This window comes from Puma concolor, chromosome E1 (assembly GCF_028749965.1).
Source record: "Puma concolor isolate L17-30 chromosome E1, mPumCon1.1.hap2, whole genome shotgun sequence".
In the NCBI taxonomy this organism is placed as follows: Eukaryota; Metazoa; Chordata; class Mammalia; order Carnivora; family Felidae; genus Puma; species Puma concolor.
In genome coordinates, this window is record NC_141680.1 from 29,503,987 (window position 1) to 29,526,134 (window position 22,148).

At 37.3% G+C, this 22,148-nt stretch overlaps 1 protein-coding gene across 1 annotated transcript in view; it reads right to left on the minus strand.

Moving 5' to 3' along the window:
* Positions 1-22,148, minus strand: part of PPM1E (protein phosphatase, Mg2+/Mn2+ dependent 1E) — a 185,206-nt gene that overhangs the window by 14,873 nt on the left and 148,185 nt on the right. The window contains exons 2-3 of the mRNA XM_086686831.1: positions 10,555-10,673; positions 2,847-3,046 (exon numbers count right to left, since the gene is read on the minus strand). Coding sequence (XP_086542957.1) covers positions 2,847-3,046; positions 10,555-10,673 — 319 coding nt within the window. The remainder of the gene's footprint in view (positions 1-2,846; positions 3,047-10,554; positions 10,674-22,148) is intronic.

Consider the following 22,148-nt stretch of genomic DNA (forward strand, 5'->3'; position numbering starts at 1 on the left):
GTCTTCCAAACCTGTGCTTTGTGTTGACAAAGGAAGACTAATCACAATATTACATTTAAACATTAAGTAGTTTGCTTCTTCAACAGCAGTGTTCACATCTCTGATCTAGCTTACTAAGGAGATTTCTAACCCCCTGAACTCTCACTTGAGTCCTGGACTCCCTTTAGGCAACAGTATGTAATCATTTTCTTTTGCAAACTTTGACTTCATCCTTGGGATCAGGAGCTCAGATGAGTCTAGGCCCTGTCATTCAAAGGAAATCAAATATACAAAGTAAACCATCTAATTTTCTTGGGCTTATTTTCTCATCTATTTTAAGTAAGGATGAGTTGCTGTCTCATGGGGATTTGGAAGAACTACTAAAACAACAGATATGTCTGTGCTTTGAAAAAATTCTTTTTAGGGAAACCTGGCTGGCTCAGTCACAGGAGCATGCAACTCTTGATGTTGGGGTTGTGAGTTCAAGCCCCATGTTAGATGTAGAGATTACTTAAAATCTTTAAAAAAAAAAAAGAAAGAAAGAAAGAAAGAAAGAAAGAAAAGTTGTTTTTAAAGTACATACTACATTTACAAAAGCACCAAATATAAATAAAAACACCCAAATATTATGATATCAATATCTAATACAGACATTACAACCAGTTAATAGTTTAATAAGTACCATCTACAATGCCATTGAAGATTAACTGATTAAACAGAACTATCTTCAGAAAAGTATTGACTGACATGTACTAAATGTACTAAATGACATGTACTAAAGCAGTACTTATAAACAACTCAGTTGGCAGGATAAGGGTAAAACTGAAAAACAGCTTTTACAAGCAGTTTTTAAATGAGTGAGCTGATGTGGGGTCATCACAAAGAGGGAGGGGACAAGAATACTTTTATGAGGACATGAGAATAGAACTTTAGTGTGTGATTGGTGGGAGATTTATTTTTTGAGTTTATTTATTTTGAGAGACTGAAAGAGCGCAAGTGGAAGAGGGGCAGAAGGAGAGAGAGACTCCCAAGCAGACTCCACACTATCAGCGTGGAGCCCAACGCAGGGCTTAAACTCATGAAACTGTGAGATCATGACCTGAGCCCAAATGAAGAGTCAGACGCTTAACTGACTGAGCCATCCACGTGCCATAGTGGGGAGATTCAATATAGCATCTGAAGAAACAGAAGAGAGCCAAGTGGATCTCTTTAAAAAATTAGTTTTAAATTTTTTAATTTAAATTTAATTTTTAATTTTTTAAAAAAATTTTAATTTAAAATCTTTAAATTAAAGATTAAAGATTAAAATCTTAAAATCTTTAAATTAAAAAATTTTTAATTAAAAAATTTTTATTTTTAAAAAAAATTTTTTTTTCAACGTTTATTTATTTTTGGGACAGAGAGAGACAGAGCATGAACGGGGGAGGGGCAGAGAGAGAGGGAGACACAGAATCGGAAACAGGCTCCAGGCTCTGAGCCATCAGCCCAGAGCCCGACGCGGGGCTCGAACTCACGGACCGCGAGATCGTGACCTGGCTGAAGTCAGACGCTTAACCGACTGTGCCACCCAGGCGCCCCAAAAAATTTTTAATTAAAAAATAGTGTTTCCCCTGGTATAAAGATGATGTATTGTTTATTGGGACTAATAAAGAAGTACAAAGAAAGAAAGAAATCTGTATTATCTCACCATTCACAGATAACCAATCATATATATGTGCTGCTTTTGAGGCAAATATATCACATATATATGAGCTGCTTTTGAGGCAAAATGAAAACCAACCAGATCAGAAAAAAAACAATAATGCCCTCAAACCTGAGTATAATCTTCAAATGGGTATAGTGATAGAAGGGTTGTTTATCATACAATATAGCTTTTTAGGTTATATTTGCACAGGCATGGTAACATTTGGAAACAGAGATATCCAGATAGTCTAAAGATATTTGGAAACAAAGCTGATCTATCTTTGTAACATAAGCACCAATTATCAACCTACTATCACTGCTTAGCAGACCCTGACAGTCAGCTAAAATTTAAATTTAGCTGCCAAATGAAGGAAATATTGTGCTTTGTATAAATTACTACATTGTAATTTTTAAGTTATGGACTTGAGTGAAGAAAAGAGGCAAGTGACAGGCAAAGGAAACAAACCTACCTCTGTTTGCACTAACCTAACACATTTAATAGAAAAAGAAGAGGAAGATAACAAGAAAATGGTTATTAAGCTGACAAGGCTCATATGATCCAATTTGTCAGTCACAGAGATTCACGAAATGTAATTCCAGCTACTTTCCTGTATCAGAAACCAAGATTTTAAAAAGAAAATCACATGAAATCAGAAAACGGTCTCAGTCTCACATTCTTTTATGTTTGTGTTTTATGTTGCTTCAACAACACAGTAATGTGGGAACTTAATCAACAGCTTTTTTGAGGTATGACAGTTTTTCTTTTTGCTTATATGTTTATAGAATAACTCTGAAAGTTTACACAAAAATTTGGTACTTCTCTTGTCTTCGTGGAAGAGCAGTGTCTGTGAGACAAGGATAAGAGATTTTTTTTTTTCCAATTCTGAACCATGCGGATATATTATTTATTCAAAATAACATAAAATAGGGGCATCTAGCTGATTCAGTCAGTGGAGTATGCGACTCTTGATCTGGGGTTTACATTGAGCGTAAAGCGTACTTTAAATAAAACAAAACCCCCAAAATAACATAAAATAGTTACTTTTCTGTTGTCTAATGCAAGCAAATTTGTGCCACTCTGCCTTTAGTCCTCCAACCCATCAGAGATACTATCAGAAAATAGGACCATGAAGGTGTTTGTTTTGTTTTTTAAATCTCATGGATTCTTGAGAAGTGCCCTTTACCTCTAAATTGAAGAGCATATTAAAGTCAGGAATGCAGACATGTTTGTCTTCCATTTTCCTGCGCATGTTTTTGATGGCATGGATTGATGTTTCATAATAAAGCTGGGGTCTCCTGCGGAGAGGGAAGTCTTTCACCCAGCTGCAGCAAATCTCATGTAGTTTGCTGAAGACAGAACGCGCCAATTTCATTGTCTCAATCTCTGTGAAAGAAACACAGACACCCCCAGTGAAGAGCCATTTAAAGCTGCTTTTCACTAGCCTGCTTGGTAAAGACAGAAGTAGGTCACCTTAGTCAAACTCCTTAATAGAAGAAATTCCTCTTCTCAAGAAAAATGAAATGTTGCTTCTGAAGAGAGAAAATGACAACCAATCTAGTAGAAAATCATCAGCCAGCAGCTGCCACTGATATCCTTATGTCATAAGGAGAAAACCTCTGGCCAGGGTTGGATCTACTCCTAGACTGGATTTCTTCCAACCCTCAAAGTGCTCTCTGACCACTGCTATCTAGTTCAGCTCCACAGCAGTGGCTCCCTTTTGGTTGGCTGCCATGGTTATTATCTGGAGAGCCAGCACCCCCTGCTTAGAAGAATGACTGAAATATGAACAGTAGTTATTCAGCAATTGAAATATGAAAGGCCTATGATAAAAACATCATTCATTTGCAAACTACAGGAATGAGCATTTATTTTGATTACCATTTTGCTTTTGTCTTTTTCTTCCTGACCTCTTCCTTTACCTCCCTCCAGTTCCCTAACTTTTCTCTCTTGTAACTGATCATAATTTGGAACTAAATGATATACATTTTTCTTATTTGATGAATTTTTTAATTAAAGTTTTTGGCAATGGCTTCAATAGTTTAGCTAGAAGGTTAACAAATGAAGTAAAGTTTTTAAAGTTTTAAAAGTCTCTAAGGGAAAAAGTACTTAAACTCTGTCTGTATGTGTAACCCTGGATAGAAAAAGACCAACCAGAGGATTCTTTACCCTAGATCATTAAGTCTACTACCTATCAAGTGGAACAGATGAGCTGACTTCTGAGTCGGACTCGAATCCTTCAATGGATGACAGATGTGTAAGCCTTTTAGGCCACAATGAATAGTGTCTCACACCATCTCAGCTCCAGCTGTCCTCTACTCAAGTGCAGCTGTTAAATAACCAGGGGGAGATTAGGTTTTCTCAGGCCAGCATTTTAGATTACTATATCCCAGGTAAACCGGTAAAAAAAAATTCAGAATTCTCCAAAAACCTTTTTTTTTTTTAACTTTACATAAATCAGATATTACCTGACAGCCTGTGGAAATGTGTACCAGATGGCCAGTGGCTGCACATGACTCCTCTGATCTAGAACACAGATCCCCAGAAGAGAGACTTTGTGTTCTAGAATGGCCTAGGAACTTAGATTCCCATTTTTTTATCCCCTTCCCTGCTGCTGCTTTAATCTGTGACTACCTTTACCTGTTTTCTTACTCAAAATCCTTCCAACAATGATTATATTCAGAAAGCTTATCTCAAGGTTTTTGTTGCCTTTTTTTTTTTTTCTACCATAGTACAGGGTGGTAACCTATGTTTTGTGGCTCTGCCCCCGCCTTGACATTTTTATTTAATTGAAAATCAAGGGTACATTTGAAAAAGAAACCAAGTTCAAAGAGCCAATACAACCTGAGGAGGTGTGTATAAGAGAGGAACTGAAGCTAATAGACAAGCCAATATTTTTACTGTTTTGACAAAACTCCAATCTTTATTTTTTTAAAGCACCAGTTGCCCAGAGACTCTTTCAGCCAGCAATTACCTATTTGTATCACTCCAACCCATTTGGTCTTTGCAGCAGCATAGGTGTGAGTTTGACTCAATCACAACAGAGGACTGCAAAACAATAAGTGAATTTGGAAACACTTAGGGAGAATGGAGTCGGGTGAAACAAATAACTGATGTTAACTATCGGGATAGTTTCCAGATAATGTTCCAAATAGAAACCATTATTTTTTGACTTGTATATTACTCTTCTTATATAGACCCGCACTGTCCAGTAAGGTTGCTTACTAGCTACATGTGGCCATTTAACTTTAAGTAAAATTTAGAATTCAGTTTTTGGGTTACATTGGCTATATTTCAAATGCTCAGTAACTGCATATAGCCAGTGGCTACCACATTAGACAACATAGGCAGAGAACATTTCCATACCTGTGCTGTCTATTGGACAGTAAACTGGTTAGGTGGAGGCAATACCAGCTTCCTCTAGTATTTAGTAAACCAGCAGATCTGTTCCTACCCCCTCCCAGTTGCTTCTTCCATTACATTCCCATTACACCATCTTCTATAGCTCTTGCCACATTTTATACCAATAGATAATATTTATTAAGTACTTGTTACATCCTCTTTCTCTAGAACATTTCACAAATAAGTAAAACCATTTTTAATCACAGGTCTGACTCCAACACCCGTGCTCTACATTTCCCAAATTAGACTGTACATACAGACTGTGTCTCAATTATACTTGATTCATCATAGTACAGTAACTGGCAGATAGCAGGGGCTCACTAGATGTTTACTGAATAAATGAATATGCAAACATAAATTAGCTACTAAAATATTAAAACATTTGTATGCTTTTTGATTGTCCATTCTGCTTCACTCCGATTTTAACTTTTTTTTTAATGTTTATTTATTTTTGAGACAGAGAGACAGAGCATGAGTGAGGGAGAGGCAGAGAGAGAGGCAGACACAGAATCCGAAGCAGGCTCCAGGCTCTGAGCTGTCAGCACAGAGCCCAACATGGGGCTCGAACCCACGGACCGTGAGATCACTACCTGAGCTGAAGTCAGATGCTCAACCGACTGAGCCACCCAGGTGCCCCTTCACTCCATCAATTTCTACAGTGGTGCCATTATTTTATAATTACTGTAACTTTGGGGCACCTGGGTGGCTCAGTTGGTTGAGCGACCGACTTCGGCTCAGGTCGTGATCTCGCAGTTTGTGAGTTCGAGCCCCACGTTGGGCTCTGTGCTGACAGCTCAGGGCCTGGAGCCTGCTTCGATTCTGGGTCTCCCCCTCTCTCTACATCTCCCCTGCCTGCTCACATTCTGCCTCTCTCGGTCTCTCAATAAATGTTAAAAAAAAATTTATAATTACTGTAACTTTATAACATGTTTTCATATCAGAACTAGTTTTCCTACCTAATACTAATTTTAAAAGGCTATCACTATGGTAGTTTGACATGTTTATTCTTCCAGATGATTTTTCTAATTATTTTGCCAAGTTTGAAGGGGAAAATTTTTTGCCCTTGTGTTTGGGGTTACCTTGAATTTATAGAGTAACCTGCAAAAGAAAAAAAAATTAATGTATTTTTCATATTGAGTCTTATCTAGAAACAAGTTGTTTCATTATTGAAACATTATTGTTTCATTAATTAAATCCTTTTTATGTTGCTCACTAGTTTTAACATAGGATTAAAAAAAAATTTTTTTAATGTTTATTTATTTTTGAGAGAAAGCACGAGTGAGGGAGGGGCAGAGAAAGAGGGAGACACAGAATCTGAAGCAGGCTCCAGGCTCTGAGCTCTCAGCACACAGCCCAATGCAAGGCTGTAACTCACAGGCCATGAGATCATGACCTGAGCTGAAGTCAACACTTAACCAACTGAGCTACCCAGGCGCCCCTCATAGGATTTTTTTTAAAGTAATTTTCTACCCCCAAAGTAGGGCTCGAACTCATGACCCAGAGTTCACATGCTCTTCCAACTGAGCCCGCCAGGCACCCCAGAAGCTTCATATTTCTTAAAGAATATATTCCTAGTTATTTTACTTTATTTCCTATTTTGAGTCAGAACTTTGCTTTAATGTGTTTTTGGGTGTTTTTTTTTTTTTTTGCCACCTAGCAAACATTCCTCTTTCTACCAGAGACATTTCCTTCTCTCAGTTCCTGTGTATCTAGGGGTAAAACATGTGATTCAGGTCTAGCTAATTAGAGAATCACATTCCTCTGGCCACAGTGATGGGTTCAGGAATTGGAAATAACCCAAGCTGGGCTGGTTAGAGTGAATCTGTGATTTATGTAAGAGCAACTGAGTAGTTAGTTAGTTACTCTTATTTTCCTGCTTGATTTGCAACCTGGGCAGTTGAAGACCTGGTGGCCTAGCAGTGATCTTGCCTGAAAATGGAGCCTGAAAATAAAATCAAAATTAAAGAGGGGTGCCTGGCTCATTTGGTAGAGCATGCAACTGCTGATCTCAGGGTTGTGAGTTCAAGCCCCATGTTGGGTGTGGAGCCTACTTAAAAAAAAAAAAAAGAATACAGCTGAGATTTGGAGAAATGCCAGGTTCTGATGAATCATGTGAAGCCTTGCATCTAGCCGTGTAGCCCATACACTGAAGGGTAGCCAATAAATTCTGTTTTGCTGAAGCCAGTCTGAGTTGTTAGTGGTCACTTGCAACTAAAAAAAAAATTTTTTTTTTTAAGATTTTATTTTTAAATAATCTCTACACCCAACATGGAGCTCGAACTTACAACCCCGAGATAAAGAATCACATGATCATCCAACTGAGACAGCCAGGCACCCTGCAACCAAAAAATTCTTAAGCATACATTATGCACAAATGCTAGATTTTGCTCTGAGTCAAATTTTGTCCTACAGTGTCCAAGAGGTACCCATCTAGTTCTACTTTATTAAGTATATTTTTAAAATTAGGAATGGATAATTGAATTTAATCGAATGCTTCTTTGGGCATCTTTTGAGATTATTCTGCTATTTTTCTTTTGACCTATTAATATACAAATTATGCTAACAGGCTTCCTATTATTTTTGTTTTATGGTCTCCTCAGCACATGCTAAGCATATGGTCAGCCCTCAAGAAAATACACATTGAATGAATTAACTATTGTACTCAATATACAAGTATTTTACTTAAGATTTTTTACATTGATTGCTAAGACTGACCTCTCATATCATTTTTTAGTTTTGTTTCAGGCAAGTTTTGGTATCGGTGTTATGGTTTACAAATTTTCCTTCTTTGTGCAATTGGATAATTCATTCTAAGAAACATTGGAATTATCTGTCTTTGATCATTTGAAAATGTTCACTTGTAGAATCACCTATTCTTTCTCCTTTTTGGAAGACTGCTCCTGGGCAATCTTCTCAATCTCTTTCTTCTTAGGTAAAGTCTGTTAACTTGTATTTTTCTAGAAAATACCCAGCTTTTCAGATTTATTTACACAAAATTTTCATAATTCTTTTAATTTCCTCAGTATTAGTGATCATTTTCCCCTTCTTGTTTTTAATTTTTACACTGGGATATTTTAAATAGATTTTAGGTTGTCTGGATAGGCGTTACATACGCCAAACTAAATTTGTACCAAGAGACACACAAGGTCATTTAGCAAACATTTTGCTATGGGTGACATAAACTTTTAGGTTAAGGATTTTTATTAAGTCTGTTTTTGGAAACAACTAAGAGGAGAGACAATGGCATTTCACTGGGGACTTGAGTGCCTGTAATCCAGTGACAGCAGACCTTACTCAGTAAACTCATTTCCCACTCTAATGTGTGGATAAACACAATATGCCCTGTAGAGATTCTCCTCAGCAGCAGTTCACACTGAGTGATTTGGGTTAAAAGGATTAAGGACTTGCAAATAGTTAGATTACAACAGATCATTCTGAATCACAGCCATGGCCTGGAGACATTACTGGGTAATCTATTGAAAAAACATAAAATCAGAACTACCAATGATACCACCATTTCACTTTTGCTATCTTATGGGGGTTCCAAATATTCTTCCAAAATAGGCATGCAGGGCAACACTTCAATCTTGCTACGTTAAGTATTTTCCTTCTGCAGGGAGTGTAGAACATCAGTATGTATAATTGCTGCTTGAAATGGAAAAATAAAATAAAAAAGGGTGTGAAAAAGAGAAAATTGTCCAAAGTAGCAATCCACCCCCTCGCAGCTGTAAATTACTCATTAGTCGTTAATGTCACTGTACTGAGCTGGAACTGAGTCAGCCATCACCCAGGCTGCAGTGAAGCAGAATTTAATCTCCCTCATCTTTTCATTACAGGGCTTTTACTTCATGCATCAGTAACAGAGGAAAGACCAATGCTTTGTAACAGGAATTCCATCCAAGTTGTCTCTGGAACAATTTGGTTCCAAGTGAATCAATTACTCTCAGTAAAAACAAGAAGAGGAATTCCTTTCTTGCCAATTTTCTGTCAAAAATGATCTAGAGAGATAAAGGAAGAACAGAAATGTTTACTTTTATATCTGCCTCAAGTTCTCTGGGATTAGCTACTCTGATTCATTAATATATGCTTTGCTCCTTATGCACCATGTTTAAAGGCAAATGCTTAAGTTGGAATAAAATGAAATATTAAAATTCCTTTAAAAAAAAAGTTAAAAGGGGGGTGGCGCCTAGGTGGCTCAGTCAGTTAAGCATCCAACTTCAGCTCAGGTCATGATCTCCTGGTTTGTGAGTTCGCATCAGGCTATGTGGGGACAGCTCAGAGCCTGGAACCTGCTTCAGATTCTGTGTCTCCCTGTCTCTGTTCCTCCCCTGCTTGTGCTCCCTCTCTCTCAAAAATGAATAAACGTTAAAAAAAAAAAGTTAAAAAAAAATAAAATTCCTTAATGAATTTGAGTAGTAATTCCTAATTTATAAGAAAATAGGTATTTCTTTAGAGCCTGGCAAATATGTATAAGCATAATATGTTAATAAAATAGGCCTTCCTTCAAAAATAAAACCTCTTAATTTGCCTGGAAAAAAGATGTCCAGTGATCCATACAATTAAGTCACGTTACATAGTTGTCATAAAGAACTCTGTTTATTTACTGGTAGAAATAAAAAAATTTTTTTTTTCAACGTTTATTTATTTTGGGGACAGAGAGAGACAGAGCATGAACGGGGGAGGGGCAGAGAGAGAGGGAGACACAGAATCGGAAACAGGCTCCAGGCTCTGAGCCATCAGCCCAGAGCCCGACGCGGGGCTCGAACTCACGGAGCGCGAGATCGTGACCTGGCTGAAGTCGGACGCTTAACCGACTGCGCCACCCAGGCGCCCCTAAAATTTAATATAATGAATGAGAAGTTATGTTACAACTGATTTCTTGAATTTTTATATGATTTTTCACTTGGATTCTTAAAGGTAAGTGAAAAGTTTTAAATAGGTTTTGCTCAAACTCTCTCTCCTCTCACTCACTCATCTTTTCTGTTGTGTCTTCACACTTCTCACTTTACTCTTTCCATTTACCCAGGCATTATTTATGATAATATTTTGTTAGGGCAGTCTCTTGCTCCAATTATTGTCACATATTTTCAAAATACACCTGTATTTTTTCTTTTTCCCTCCTTTTATTGACTAGTTTGAAATATATATAATTTTGCATTTTTTTCTCCTTCTTCTGCTAAAATCAATAAGTGCATAAAGAATTAGATTTCATGCTGTGTAGACATTTTCTGTGTGTCACTACACATGAGAAGATTTTAATATAAAGTTTATTTTGAGAGAAAGAGTACACATGTGAGCACAGGAGGGGCAGAGAGGGAGACAGAATCCCAAGCAGGCTCCATGTTCAGCACAAAGCCTGACATGGGGCTCCATCCCATGACCATGAAACCATGAGCTGAGCTGAAATCGAGAGTTGGACACTCAACTGACTGAGCCACCCAGGCGCCCCATATTTTAATATTTTTAAGCGAATAATGTAGAAAGGTACTCACCCACAGTTCCTTCTGTGCCATCTGTTTCCTTTGGGATATAATGTGCAGAAAGATCACTCTGAAGGACTTCGTCTGATGTGGCTCTGGCTAAAGCAGCAGCCAAAAAGGAAGGGCAATTACTGAAAGAGAAAGGGCTATTTCAGTAAGAATTAGGAAATAATCCATTTAACATTAATAATTACTTAGTATTAATATATTTATCTCAAAACAAAATTATATCTTTAAACACTGTTCAACACATATTTATTGAGTGTATATTATGTGCTAGGCATTCTGCCTTGGAATTGGGTATACAATGGTGAATAACACAGACATGACCTCTGACTCAGTAGGGCTTATAATCTAGTTAGGGAGACATGATAAATAGGTAAACAAATAGTTGAAATTGGGATAAGTTTTATAAAAGAAACAAACAGGTTACAGTGATAGAAAATAAAGAGGGGGATACCTACTTAGAATGGTCAGGAATCTGTACCTTGGATTCCTGGATTCCAATAGATTCAGGAATCTATTCCTAAAGAACAGGAAAGATTCAGTTTTGTGGGTGTGGGAAGTTGGGAGAGAATATTCCAGGCACAGAAAGTGCCGTGTGTACAGATCCCTTCTGAGAGCTTGGGATGTTTGAGGAACTGAAAAAAGCCCAGAGAAGATGAAGATAGTGGAAAAGGAGGAACGATGGCAGGGAATAAGGTCAGAGCGACAAGCAATGGCCAGTTATATGAACCTTTTGGACCATGGAAAGGAACTCAGATCTTACTCAAAGTGCAGTGGGAAGTCACTGAAGACTGTGAGCAAGGGCATGCCATAACCAGACATATTAATTAAAATATGACTTTGACTACCAATGGAAATCCGAAAGGAGCAAGAGTAAAGAAGGGTGTCCAATAACAAGATTGTTGTAATCCAGGTGAGATTGAAAAAAAGAGTATAATCTGGAGAAAGAAAATACAGAACCTGCTGATTACTGGAATACAGAGGTCAGAGAAAAGAATTGAGACTGAGTCCTGGGTTTTGGACTGAGCAACTAGGTGAATGTGGCATCATTCCCCTAGATGGAGAAACCAGGAAAAGAACAGGTTTGTGGGAGGAAAGGGTGAAGAAGAAAATAAGAGTTAATTTTATCATGTTAAATTGGAAATATCTGTGAGATATCCTAGTTAAAGGTATCAAATAGTTATTAGATATTCTAGCGTGGAACTCAGAGATGTCAGGAAATTCAGAAGCCATGAATGTGCGGATGGTATGTTTTTTTTTTTTTAAAGTTGCTTTTTATTCTTTTTTTTTTTTTTTTTTTTGAGAGAGAGAGAGAGAGAGAGCGTGAGTGTACATGTGTACAAGCAGGAAATGGACGGGGTAGTGGGGGGGAGAATACCAAACAGGCTCCACACTGTCAGTGCAGAGCCCAATGTCGGGCTCTAACTCATGAACCATGGCATGAGCTCATGACCTGAGCCAAAATCAAGAGTCAGACACTTAGCCAACTGAGCCAACCAGGCGCCCTTGTATGGATGGTATTTAAAACTGTAGAAGAACATACCACATAGGAAGAGATTATAAAAAGAGTATTGCCTCTCGTGGAATAGGAAGGGTATCTCAAGCCTCACCATTGTATTTGGGTAGTTATGGGAAGGTTGTATAGTTTGCTTCTTTTTTTAATTTTTTTTTTTAGATTTGCTTGTTTTAAGAGAGAGAGAAACTGGGACAGGCAGAAACAGGGAGAGAGAGAGAATCCCAGGTAGGTTCTGCACCATCAGCACAGAACCCTATGCAGGGCTTGAACTCACAAACCGTGAGATCATGACCTGAGCCAACGTCAGACACTTAACTGACTGAGCAACCAGGCGCCCCTAGTTTGCTTCTTTAGTCACCATGTTTTCATATCAAGTGGAACTATACTCCAGGAGCTGTCATCAAGAAATTGTACCCAAGGAATCTCATCTGCACCTGACCTCACTGAGTTTCTAAACTTCAAGCCTGAGCCTGATGCCATTAAGAAATGGAACTTTGGGAGACTTTCTTGGGAGGGGGCAAGTGTATTTTTCATGTGTGAAGGATGTGAATTGTGTGGCCAGAACAGACTATGGCAGATTGTTTTTCTAAAACAAGCTACAACAATATTTCTGGTATCTAGTACAGCTGCTTTAGCAGTTCCTTAAAATGCTTAATTATTATATAGCCCAGCAATTCCACTTACAGGTATATAGCCAAGAGAAGTAACCACGCAAAAACTTGTATATGTTCATAGCACCATTATTCATAATAGCCAAAGAGCATAAACAACCAACTGTCCATCAACTGATTATGCATAAATAAAAGACAGTATATTCATACAATGGATTATTATTCAGCCATAAAAGGAATAAAGTATACATACATGCTACAATGTGGATAAACCTTGGAAACATTAGGGTGATAGAAGCCAGTCACAAAAGACCACACACTCTATGATTCCATTCAAAGGAAAAGTCCAGAATAGGCAAATCTATAGAAACAGAGTACAGTAGCGGTAGCCTAGGGCAGAGGGGTGAGGTGCGTAGGGAGTAACTGCTGATGGGTGGGAAGTTTCTCTTGGGAGTGATGAAAATATTCTAAATCTTGGATTGTAGTGATGATTAAACACTTCTGAATGTATGAAACCATTGAGTTGTACACTTTAAATGGGTAACTTTTATGGTATGTGAATTATATCTCAATAAAGATGTTTAAAAAATTACTGACTTTGTTAAGAACCACTGAATAGTGGAGGTGAAAATAGGATTAGAAATGGAAGGCAAGGAAGTGTGGCAGTGAAGGCAAACAGAAATGGGACAGTAACTGAAAGGGCATATGAGGAGAGGGAGTCTGTTCTTATTTTAGAATGGTGTAGAATCTGATTGTATATTAAAGGAAATGATCTAGTAGAGAAAGGCTGATAGATAATGTAGGACACAGGGGATGACCAAAGGAGCAAAGTTCCTGAGAAGGCAAGAAGAGATGAGATCTAATTCATATCTGATAATGCTGACCTTTGCCAGCATGAGGCACATTTCACCAGTTGGAGAAGGAAGGAAGAAAATGGGTACAGATGCAGGTAGGCTTCTAGACTTCTTAGTAGGAAATAAGAGTATTCCCATCTAAAGGTATGATTCAACAGTACCTTATTGAGGCTTACAGTGTTCCAGGAACCATTCTGGCACTCAGAATATAAATGACCAAAAAAGACAACTCCTGCCTTTGTAACCCTCATACACTGTTGGCGGGAATGTAAGTTGGTGTAGCCACTATGAAAAACAGCATTAAGGTTCCTCAAAAAATTAAAACAGAGATACCATACAACTAAGTAATTCCGCCTCTGGTTATTTACCCAAAGAAAACAAAAACACTAATTCAAAAAGATATATGCCTTCCTATGTTTATTGCAGCACTATTTATAATAGCCAAGGTAAGGGAACAACCTAAATGTCCATCCACAGAGGGATGAAGAATTATGTAGTTTATATACAATTGAATACTAGCTATAAAAAATAATGAAATCTTGCCTTCAAGATAACATGAATGAACCTAAGTGAAATAAGTCAGAAAAAAAGACCATATGATTTCACTTATATGTGGAATCCAAAAATCAAATGAATGAACAAAGAACAGAAATAAACTAATACAGAGAACAAACTAGTGGTTGCCAGAGGACAGGAAGGTGTGGAAAATAAATGAAGGGGATTAAGGGGGACAGACTTCCAGTTATAAAATAAATAAGTCATGGGGAGGAAAAGTACGGCATAGGGAATACAGTCAATAATAGTGTAGTAGCTTTGTATAGTGTTTCATAGTGTATATAATTGTTGGATCACTGTGTGGTTTACCTTAAACTAATATTGTATGTCAATTATATTTTTTTTAAAAAAATGGGTACCTGGGTGGCTCAGTCGTTTAAGTGTCTGACTTTTGATTTCAGTTCGGGTCATGATCTCACAGTTTGTGGGATCGAGCCCCATGTCAGGTTCTGTGCCTGTCTGACAGCACAGAACCTGCTTGGGATTCTCTTTCTCCTTCCTACTCTGCCTCTCCCCAACTAATGCATTTTCTCTCTCAAAATAAATAAACATTAAAAACAAAACAAAAATAACCTCTCCTCTGGAGCTTAAATTCTAGAGCATGGCTTCTCAATGAAGTATGGTAGGTTAGATCAGCAGTTCTCAAACTTTTGCAGACATCAGAGTTACCTTGCAAGGCTTGTTAAAACACAGATTGCTGGGTCTCATCCCTAGAGTTTCCGACTCAGTAGATCTGAAGACTTGAAAATTTTCATGTCTAGCAAGTTCCCAGATGAGGTACATGCTGCTGGTCTAGGGACAACACTTTGAGAATCATTGGGGTAGGTTATCAGCTGGGTGGTAAGGGTAGAAAGAAAGTACATGCAGCAGGAGGGATGAGAATGTAGTATGAAAAAGAGAGTAGGACTGTCAGTGCTAAGAGACTGTTGGAAGCTTGAGACAATTTTTAAATGAAACCAGTCTTTTTGGTTGTACGATTTTCTCCATCTATGTTCATGTGTTGGAATATGTGTAGGTAAAAAGAATTGTCTAGTTTGTCAAGATTTGGGATTTTGCAAAGTAAGTATTAAAAAGTGAAGAAGAGACATGGAAATTTATTATCTTTTAAGCATGTGATTACAACGTTATACCTTGGACTTTAAAGTGGCTAAGAAAGAAGAGACACAAGTGGCAAATCAGTGTGATCTATATGTAACGAAACAACTGTAGTTGGGAGCACTTGGGCACATAACCTGGAAGAACGAAATATTGTAGCCTGAAAGCAGGATGCCTGTGGATAGGATTTTGGAGCTAGTGCAATTTTTGTGATAGCAAGGTTTAGGTGAGACCAAGAAAGTACGTAGTTGAGTGGTTTAGAAACAGATAAAATGACAATGTTTACATTCTAAGTCTTGAAGGGAAAAAAAATCATAAAATTAGCTATCCTTATTATTCATCAGTATTTTTCAAATTATAGGTTGTGATCCATTAGTGGTTAATGAAATGAATTTATGAATTGTGACCAGAATTTTTTTTTAAAAAAAGGAAATAGGTACAAAATCTATAAAGAATTTACCAAACTCAACACCCAAAAAACAAATAATCCAGTGAAGGAATGGTCAAAAGACATGAATAGACATGTCTTCCAAAGAAGACATCTAGATGGCCAACTAACACATGAAAAAATGCCCAACATCACTCATCATCAGGGGAATACAAATCAAAACCACACTGAGATACCACCTCACACCTGTCAGAATGGCCAAAATTAACAACTCAGGCAACAACAGATGTTGGCAAGGATGCAGAGAAAGAGGATCGCTTTTGTACTGCTGGTGGGAATGCAAACTGGTGCAGCCACTCTGGAAAATAGTATGGAGGTTCCTCAAAAAATTAAAAATAGAACTACCTTACAACCCAGCAGTTGCACTACTAGGTATATATCCAAGGGATACAGGTATGCTGTTTTGAAGGGACACATGCACCCCAATGTTTACAGCAGTGCTATCCACAACAGCCAAAGTATGGAAAGAGCCCAAATGTCCATCAACGGATGAATGGATAAAGAAGATGTGGTATATATATTCAATGGAATATTACTCAGCAATCAAAAAGAATGAAATCTTACCATTTGCAACTATGTGGATGGAACTAGAGGGTATTATGCTAAGCGAAATTAGAGAAAGACAAATATCATAGGACTTCACTCATATGAGGACTTTAAGAGACAAAACAGATGAACATAAGGGAAGGGAAGCAAAAATAATATAAAAACAGAGGGGGACAAAACATAAGAGACTCTTAAATATGGAGAATAAACAGAGGGTTACTGGAGGGGTTGTGGGAGGGGGGATGGGCCAAATGGGTAAGGGGCATTAAGGAATCTACTGAAATCATTGTTGTACTATATGCTAACTAACTTGGATGTAAATTTTAAAAAATAAAATAAAAAAATAATCTAAAAATTAAAAAAGGAGATAGGGTACATGAGGTAAGGCTAAGTATGTATTCTGGAAACATACATAAGTATATACTGAATCCTGATTGTGATAAAAAAAATTTTTTGGAAGCCACTGCCCTTTAACAATTATGAAATAAACTGATGGCATCTCTTGAAATCCAAATGTTTTATAAGCCATATTACCATTTCTTCTTTCATGCCAAGTTAACTGAATTTTTCTTGATAAGTCAAAATTTTTCTCCATAGACCTAAATAAACTCTTTGTCAGCATTGCTTGACTTCACTTTTCTATCATGCTTTATTTTAACCAGTCACATCCAAATATTTTGCATAAGTGGAATTTTAATATATACTTACAAGATTTACTTGGTCCTTTTGTTTCCAATTTATATTAAAATTACCTTAAAACTTTTATTGTAATCTTATTCCCTATAATTCCTCCCCTGCCAAGAAAAAAGATATCTTTTGTGTAATTATTAAAATATCTAGGATCTCGTAGGCTCACCAAAGGTAAGAATATGAAAACTTTAAAGAATAAGGCAAGAACCATTAGTCTCATTAATGTGTCATCTGCAATACATTTTTAGTCCCAGTTAATGTAGTTTTTTACTTTTTGTCAGACAGAATGAAAATATTTTCAGTGAAGTAGGAAGGAGGATTAGCTGAGTAATAGCTAGATATAAAACATCAAGCTAGACGCTTCACCCACATCAGCTACTTCTACCTGTCAAAAAGCTATAACACTTAGCATGAATAAGTTCTTATGATTTTGACTCTGAAGTGAAAGTGATTATTTCTGAAAAATCAGAATTGCAAATATATTTTAAAACATAGTCACATCAAAGAATATTTGATACAAGTCAAATAAAAACTTATCATTAGAGCTTGTCATTTTTAAGAGAATTATCCAGAGTGACTAACATGATAATAACATAGCAAAACTGCTTTCTTTTACCATTTCTCATACAACCCTTGAAAGAAACATATACAATGCTCATACAGGTCTTTGAGAGAGAGTGAATGGGGGAGGTGCAGAGCGAGGGAAACAGAGAATCCCAAGCAGGTTTCGCCTGATGCAGGGCTCGAACTCACAAACCGTGAGATCATGACCTGAGCTGAAACCAAAAGTTGGACACTTAACTGACTAAGCCACCCAGGCGCCCCAGGAGACTGGCTCACTTAAAGTCAAATACCAATTTATTACTTTCTTGTTTGCTTTAGGCATCAAAGTACATACTTTTTGTATTCACAGATAAAAATAAAATCTTTGTCTAGTTTTTATCTAAGTCATATATAAACTATACACAAGCCTTTGAACAACGCTGAAACATCATTAATTAGGGGTCCATTTAATTTTAATTTTTAAGTGTAGTCACATAAATAAAACAAGCCACTTCATTAAAGCTCTTTATGTTAGTTATGCTACATGGATGCAGATTTGAATTTCTGTGTATATTGACTTTCTCAATGTTACATATTGTAAGGCAGAAATCCAGACTGTATTAAGCTTCATAAACTGTACTGTATAATCAATTCTTGCAGTGAATCCACTAGTTATGAAAGAATCCATCAGATTTTGTATAGCTTGTTTTCTTAGAGACACATCTATACTGTAAACATAATATAACATAATATTGTCACCAACTGGTTATGAAGCTTAATATTTCAAACAAGAGAATACTATTTCCTACCTCTTTAAAAATATTTATTTACGAGGTGCCCTGCATGGCTCAGTTGATTAAGTTGGTTAAGATCCCACTCGCAATCTCAGCTCAGGTAATGATCTCACATTTTGTGAGTTTGAGCCCCTCACTGATGGTGCAGAGCTTGCTTGGGATCTGTCTCTCCTTCTCTCCGCTCCTCCCCTGCTTGTTCTCACGTGCTCTCTCTCAAAATAAACTTAAAATTTTTTTAAAAATATTTATTTACAAGAGGGGCGCCAGGGTGGCTCAGTCCGTCTAGCTCAGGTCATGATCTCATTTAGCTCAGGTCATTTAGCTCAGATCTGACTTCAGCTCAGGTCATGATCTCACGGTTTGTGAGTTCGAGCGCCATGTCTTCCTGTCAGCGCAGAGCCTGCTTCAGATCGTCTGTTCCCTTCTCTCTCTGTCCCTCCTCTGCTCCTGCTCGTGCTCTCTCTCTCTCAAAAATAAATTTAAAAAATTTTAAATATATTTATTTACAAGAGCTTTTCATTATACCTCCATTCTATAGGTTGATGAGTCCAATTCACATTTTCCATTAGAGAAAAGAAAAGGAGTCAGATTGGAATTGAATCTGAAAGGTAGCTCCCTTCTAGCACTGTGTATTGCCATCTTGGTATAGAACAGAACCCACAAAAAGTTACTGTGGCATAAAAACATTTAATTTGCATTCATTTTCAAATATTATGGGTAGATAAATCCTGTTAGATGGACAGGACAGTATTTTAGTCAGATCTTTTTCTAAGTTGATTTGTTAGTACCTTCCACATGCATGTTAAGACAATATACATTTTAAGGCTGCAAACTGAATTCTCATTATAAACCAGGCTAGGAAGCATTTTCATCACAATGCCAAACCTACACAAATCACTAAAGACATTATTAGATAAATTAGAGGTTTAAAAGTACATCCTTCCTGACACTGGCAACGTGGGCGTTGGCATAGCACCCACAGCTGTGTTCCAGCAGTCGTGGCATAGCATTGCTAAGGTAATAAACATTCTGGAAAGTGGGAAGTTTCCATCAATTAACTTTGAGAGACTCGTCTAGAACAGCCTCATCCCAGCCCACATGTTATGATGATTCTATCTACTGAGTATACCCTTGCTAGGGTGACAGCACTTAAATGTTGAATTTCTGATCACCGCCACCACCCCCCACAAGTTAATCATATGTATTCTAAATCTAGAATAACACATTAAACTAAAAATGTTTAAAGGCAAAGTTTCCACCTGACTTGGTATTCTTTTTCTTAGTGGACCAAACAATTAAAATCAGGGCTGAATTTTTCCCTCTTTAAAGCTATTTTCTTTCTTTCTATAGCAACCTCAAGGAATGCCACCTGGAGTCAACGGACTGTAATGCCCACACATCACAGATTCTCTAGTTAGCTTTTCTGAATCTAAATAATGTTACCTTCCAAATGACTAGTTCCTGCAGTTCTGAGTATGGGGTTCTCACAAGAGAAATTTCATTCCCTACTGCTGCTATTAGTGTAATCTTAACAACCACTTATTCACACTGACCAGGTTGACATTCAAGCAAAAACAACAGTATCCTAAGTTTTCTGTGAAAAGCAATCTAGATGCTACATACTTACACAAGGTCAAACTACCACTAGTTCCACAAAACCACAAAAAGAAGAGAGGTTAGCATTAACTATCTTTCTTGTCAATCCTTTCTCCATGACCAAAAGGAATTAAATAGCACAAGTTTACTGAAAAGCTTGAAAATACCACCAATGTGACCTTCCTGTTGCTAAATCCTATACTCTCTTCTCAGGTCCGACCCATTTAGCAGCTGCTAAGTGACTGCTGCCATCTAAATGTTCATCATTCCCTCTTTGATATACTTTGATATACTTTCTTCTCTAGTCTTCTAGATCATCATACTCTCTTATGGGTTCTGTCTTCTCAGTCTCCTTTGATGGTTCTTCCTCTCCTCCTTGCACTTGTAATTCCTCACTATTATAAATCTTTTCCTTTTTGCATAGCCTTTTACTTTTCTAGTATTTTACATGCGTTTCTTATTATGTTTATTGTTTATGTCTCCACTCCTCTTCCCACTTAACTGCAGACATTTTTATCTGTTTTTGGTGATTGATGCCCAATGCCCAGATAAGTGCCCGACACACAGTGATCAACTTTTGCTGAATGAATAAACTTCTCTTTTTCTGATTTATATATGTTTAAGCCATTCCCTAACTCCTTACAATGAATGTTCCATAAGACTAGGAAATCAGTATATTTATGAAAGAGTATTCCACATAACAATATTGAAACCTTACATGTAGGCTATGAAACAGTCTAGCATCAGTAAATGGGTGATAACCATTGGCAAACAGGAATTATGGTCATATTTACACTTTTGTTGCCAACTCAAATAAATTGTGCATGCTCAAATAAATGTTTGTATTAGAGACTTTACCTCTTCTCACTAAAAAATAATGTATTTAAATTTCAAAAGCATGTATGGCTTTTTTTTTTTTTTTTTTTTTTTTTTGGTAGGCTTCATGCCCCACGTGGAGCCCAGTGTGAGCCTTGAGCTCACAACCCTGAGATCAAGACCTGAGATGAGATCAAGAGTCTGACACTTAACCACCTGAGCTACCCAGGCGCCCCTGTATGGCTTGTTTTTTTGTTTTTTTGTTTTTTTTTTTTAACTTTTTGAGCCTCACTTTTTAAAAATAAATAATGTATTTACTTTTTAATTTACACTCGAGTTAGTCAGCATATAGAACAACAATATCAGGAGTAGATTCCTTAGTGCCCCTTACCCAGTTGGCCCATCCCCCCTCCCACAACCCCTGCAGTAACCCTCTGTTTGTTCTCTATATTTGAGTCTCTTATGTTTTGTCCCTGTTTTTATATTATTTTTGCTTCCCTTCCCTTATGTTCATCTGTTTTGTCTCTTAAAGTCCTCATATGAATGAAGTTATATGATATTTGTCTTTCTCTAATTTCGCTTAGCATAATACCCTCTAGTTCCATCCACATAGTTGCAAATGGTAAGATTTCATTCTTTTTGATTGCTGGGTAATACCCCATTGTATATATATACCACATCTTCTTTATCCATTCATCCATCGATGGACATTTGGGCTCTTTCCATACTTTGGCTGTTGTGGATAGCACTGCTGTAAACATTGGGGTGCATGTGTCCCTTCAAAACAGCATACCTGTATCCCTTGGATATATACCTAGTAGTGCAACTGCTGGGTTGTAAGGCAGTTCTATTTTTAATTTTTTTAGGAACTTCCATACTGTTTTCCAGAGTGGCTGCACCAGTTTGCATTCCCACCAGCAGTACAAAAGCGATCCTCTTTCTCTGCATCCTTGCCAACATCTGTTGTTGCCTGAGTTGTTAATTTTGGCCATTCTGACAGGTGTGAGGTGGTATCTCAGTGTGGTTTTGATTTGTATTCCCCTGACGATGAGTGATGTTGAACATTTTTTTCATGTTGGCCATCTGGATGTCTTCTTTGGAGAAGTGTCTATTCATGTCTTTTGACCATTCCTTCACTGGATTATTTGTTTTTTGGGTGTTGAGCTTGGTAAGTTCTTTGTAGATTTTGGATACTAACCCTTTATCTGATATGTCGTTTGCCAGTATCTTCTCCCATTCCATCGGTTGCTGATTGTTTCCTTTGCTGTGCAGAAGCTTTTTATTTTGATGAGGTCCCAAGAGTTCATTTTTGCTTTTGTGTCCCTTGCCTCCGGAGACGTGTTGAGTAAGAAGTTGCTGCGGCTGAGGTCACGAGATTTTTGCCTGCTTTCTCCTCCAGGATTTTGAGGATTTTGTCTTAGGTTTAAGTCTTTCATCCATTTTGAATTTATTTTTGTGTATGGTGTTTAAGAAAGTGGTCCAGGTTCATTTTTCTGCACATTGCTGTCCAGTTTTCCCAGCACCATTTGCTGAAGA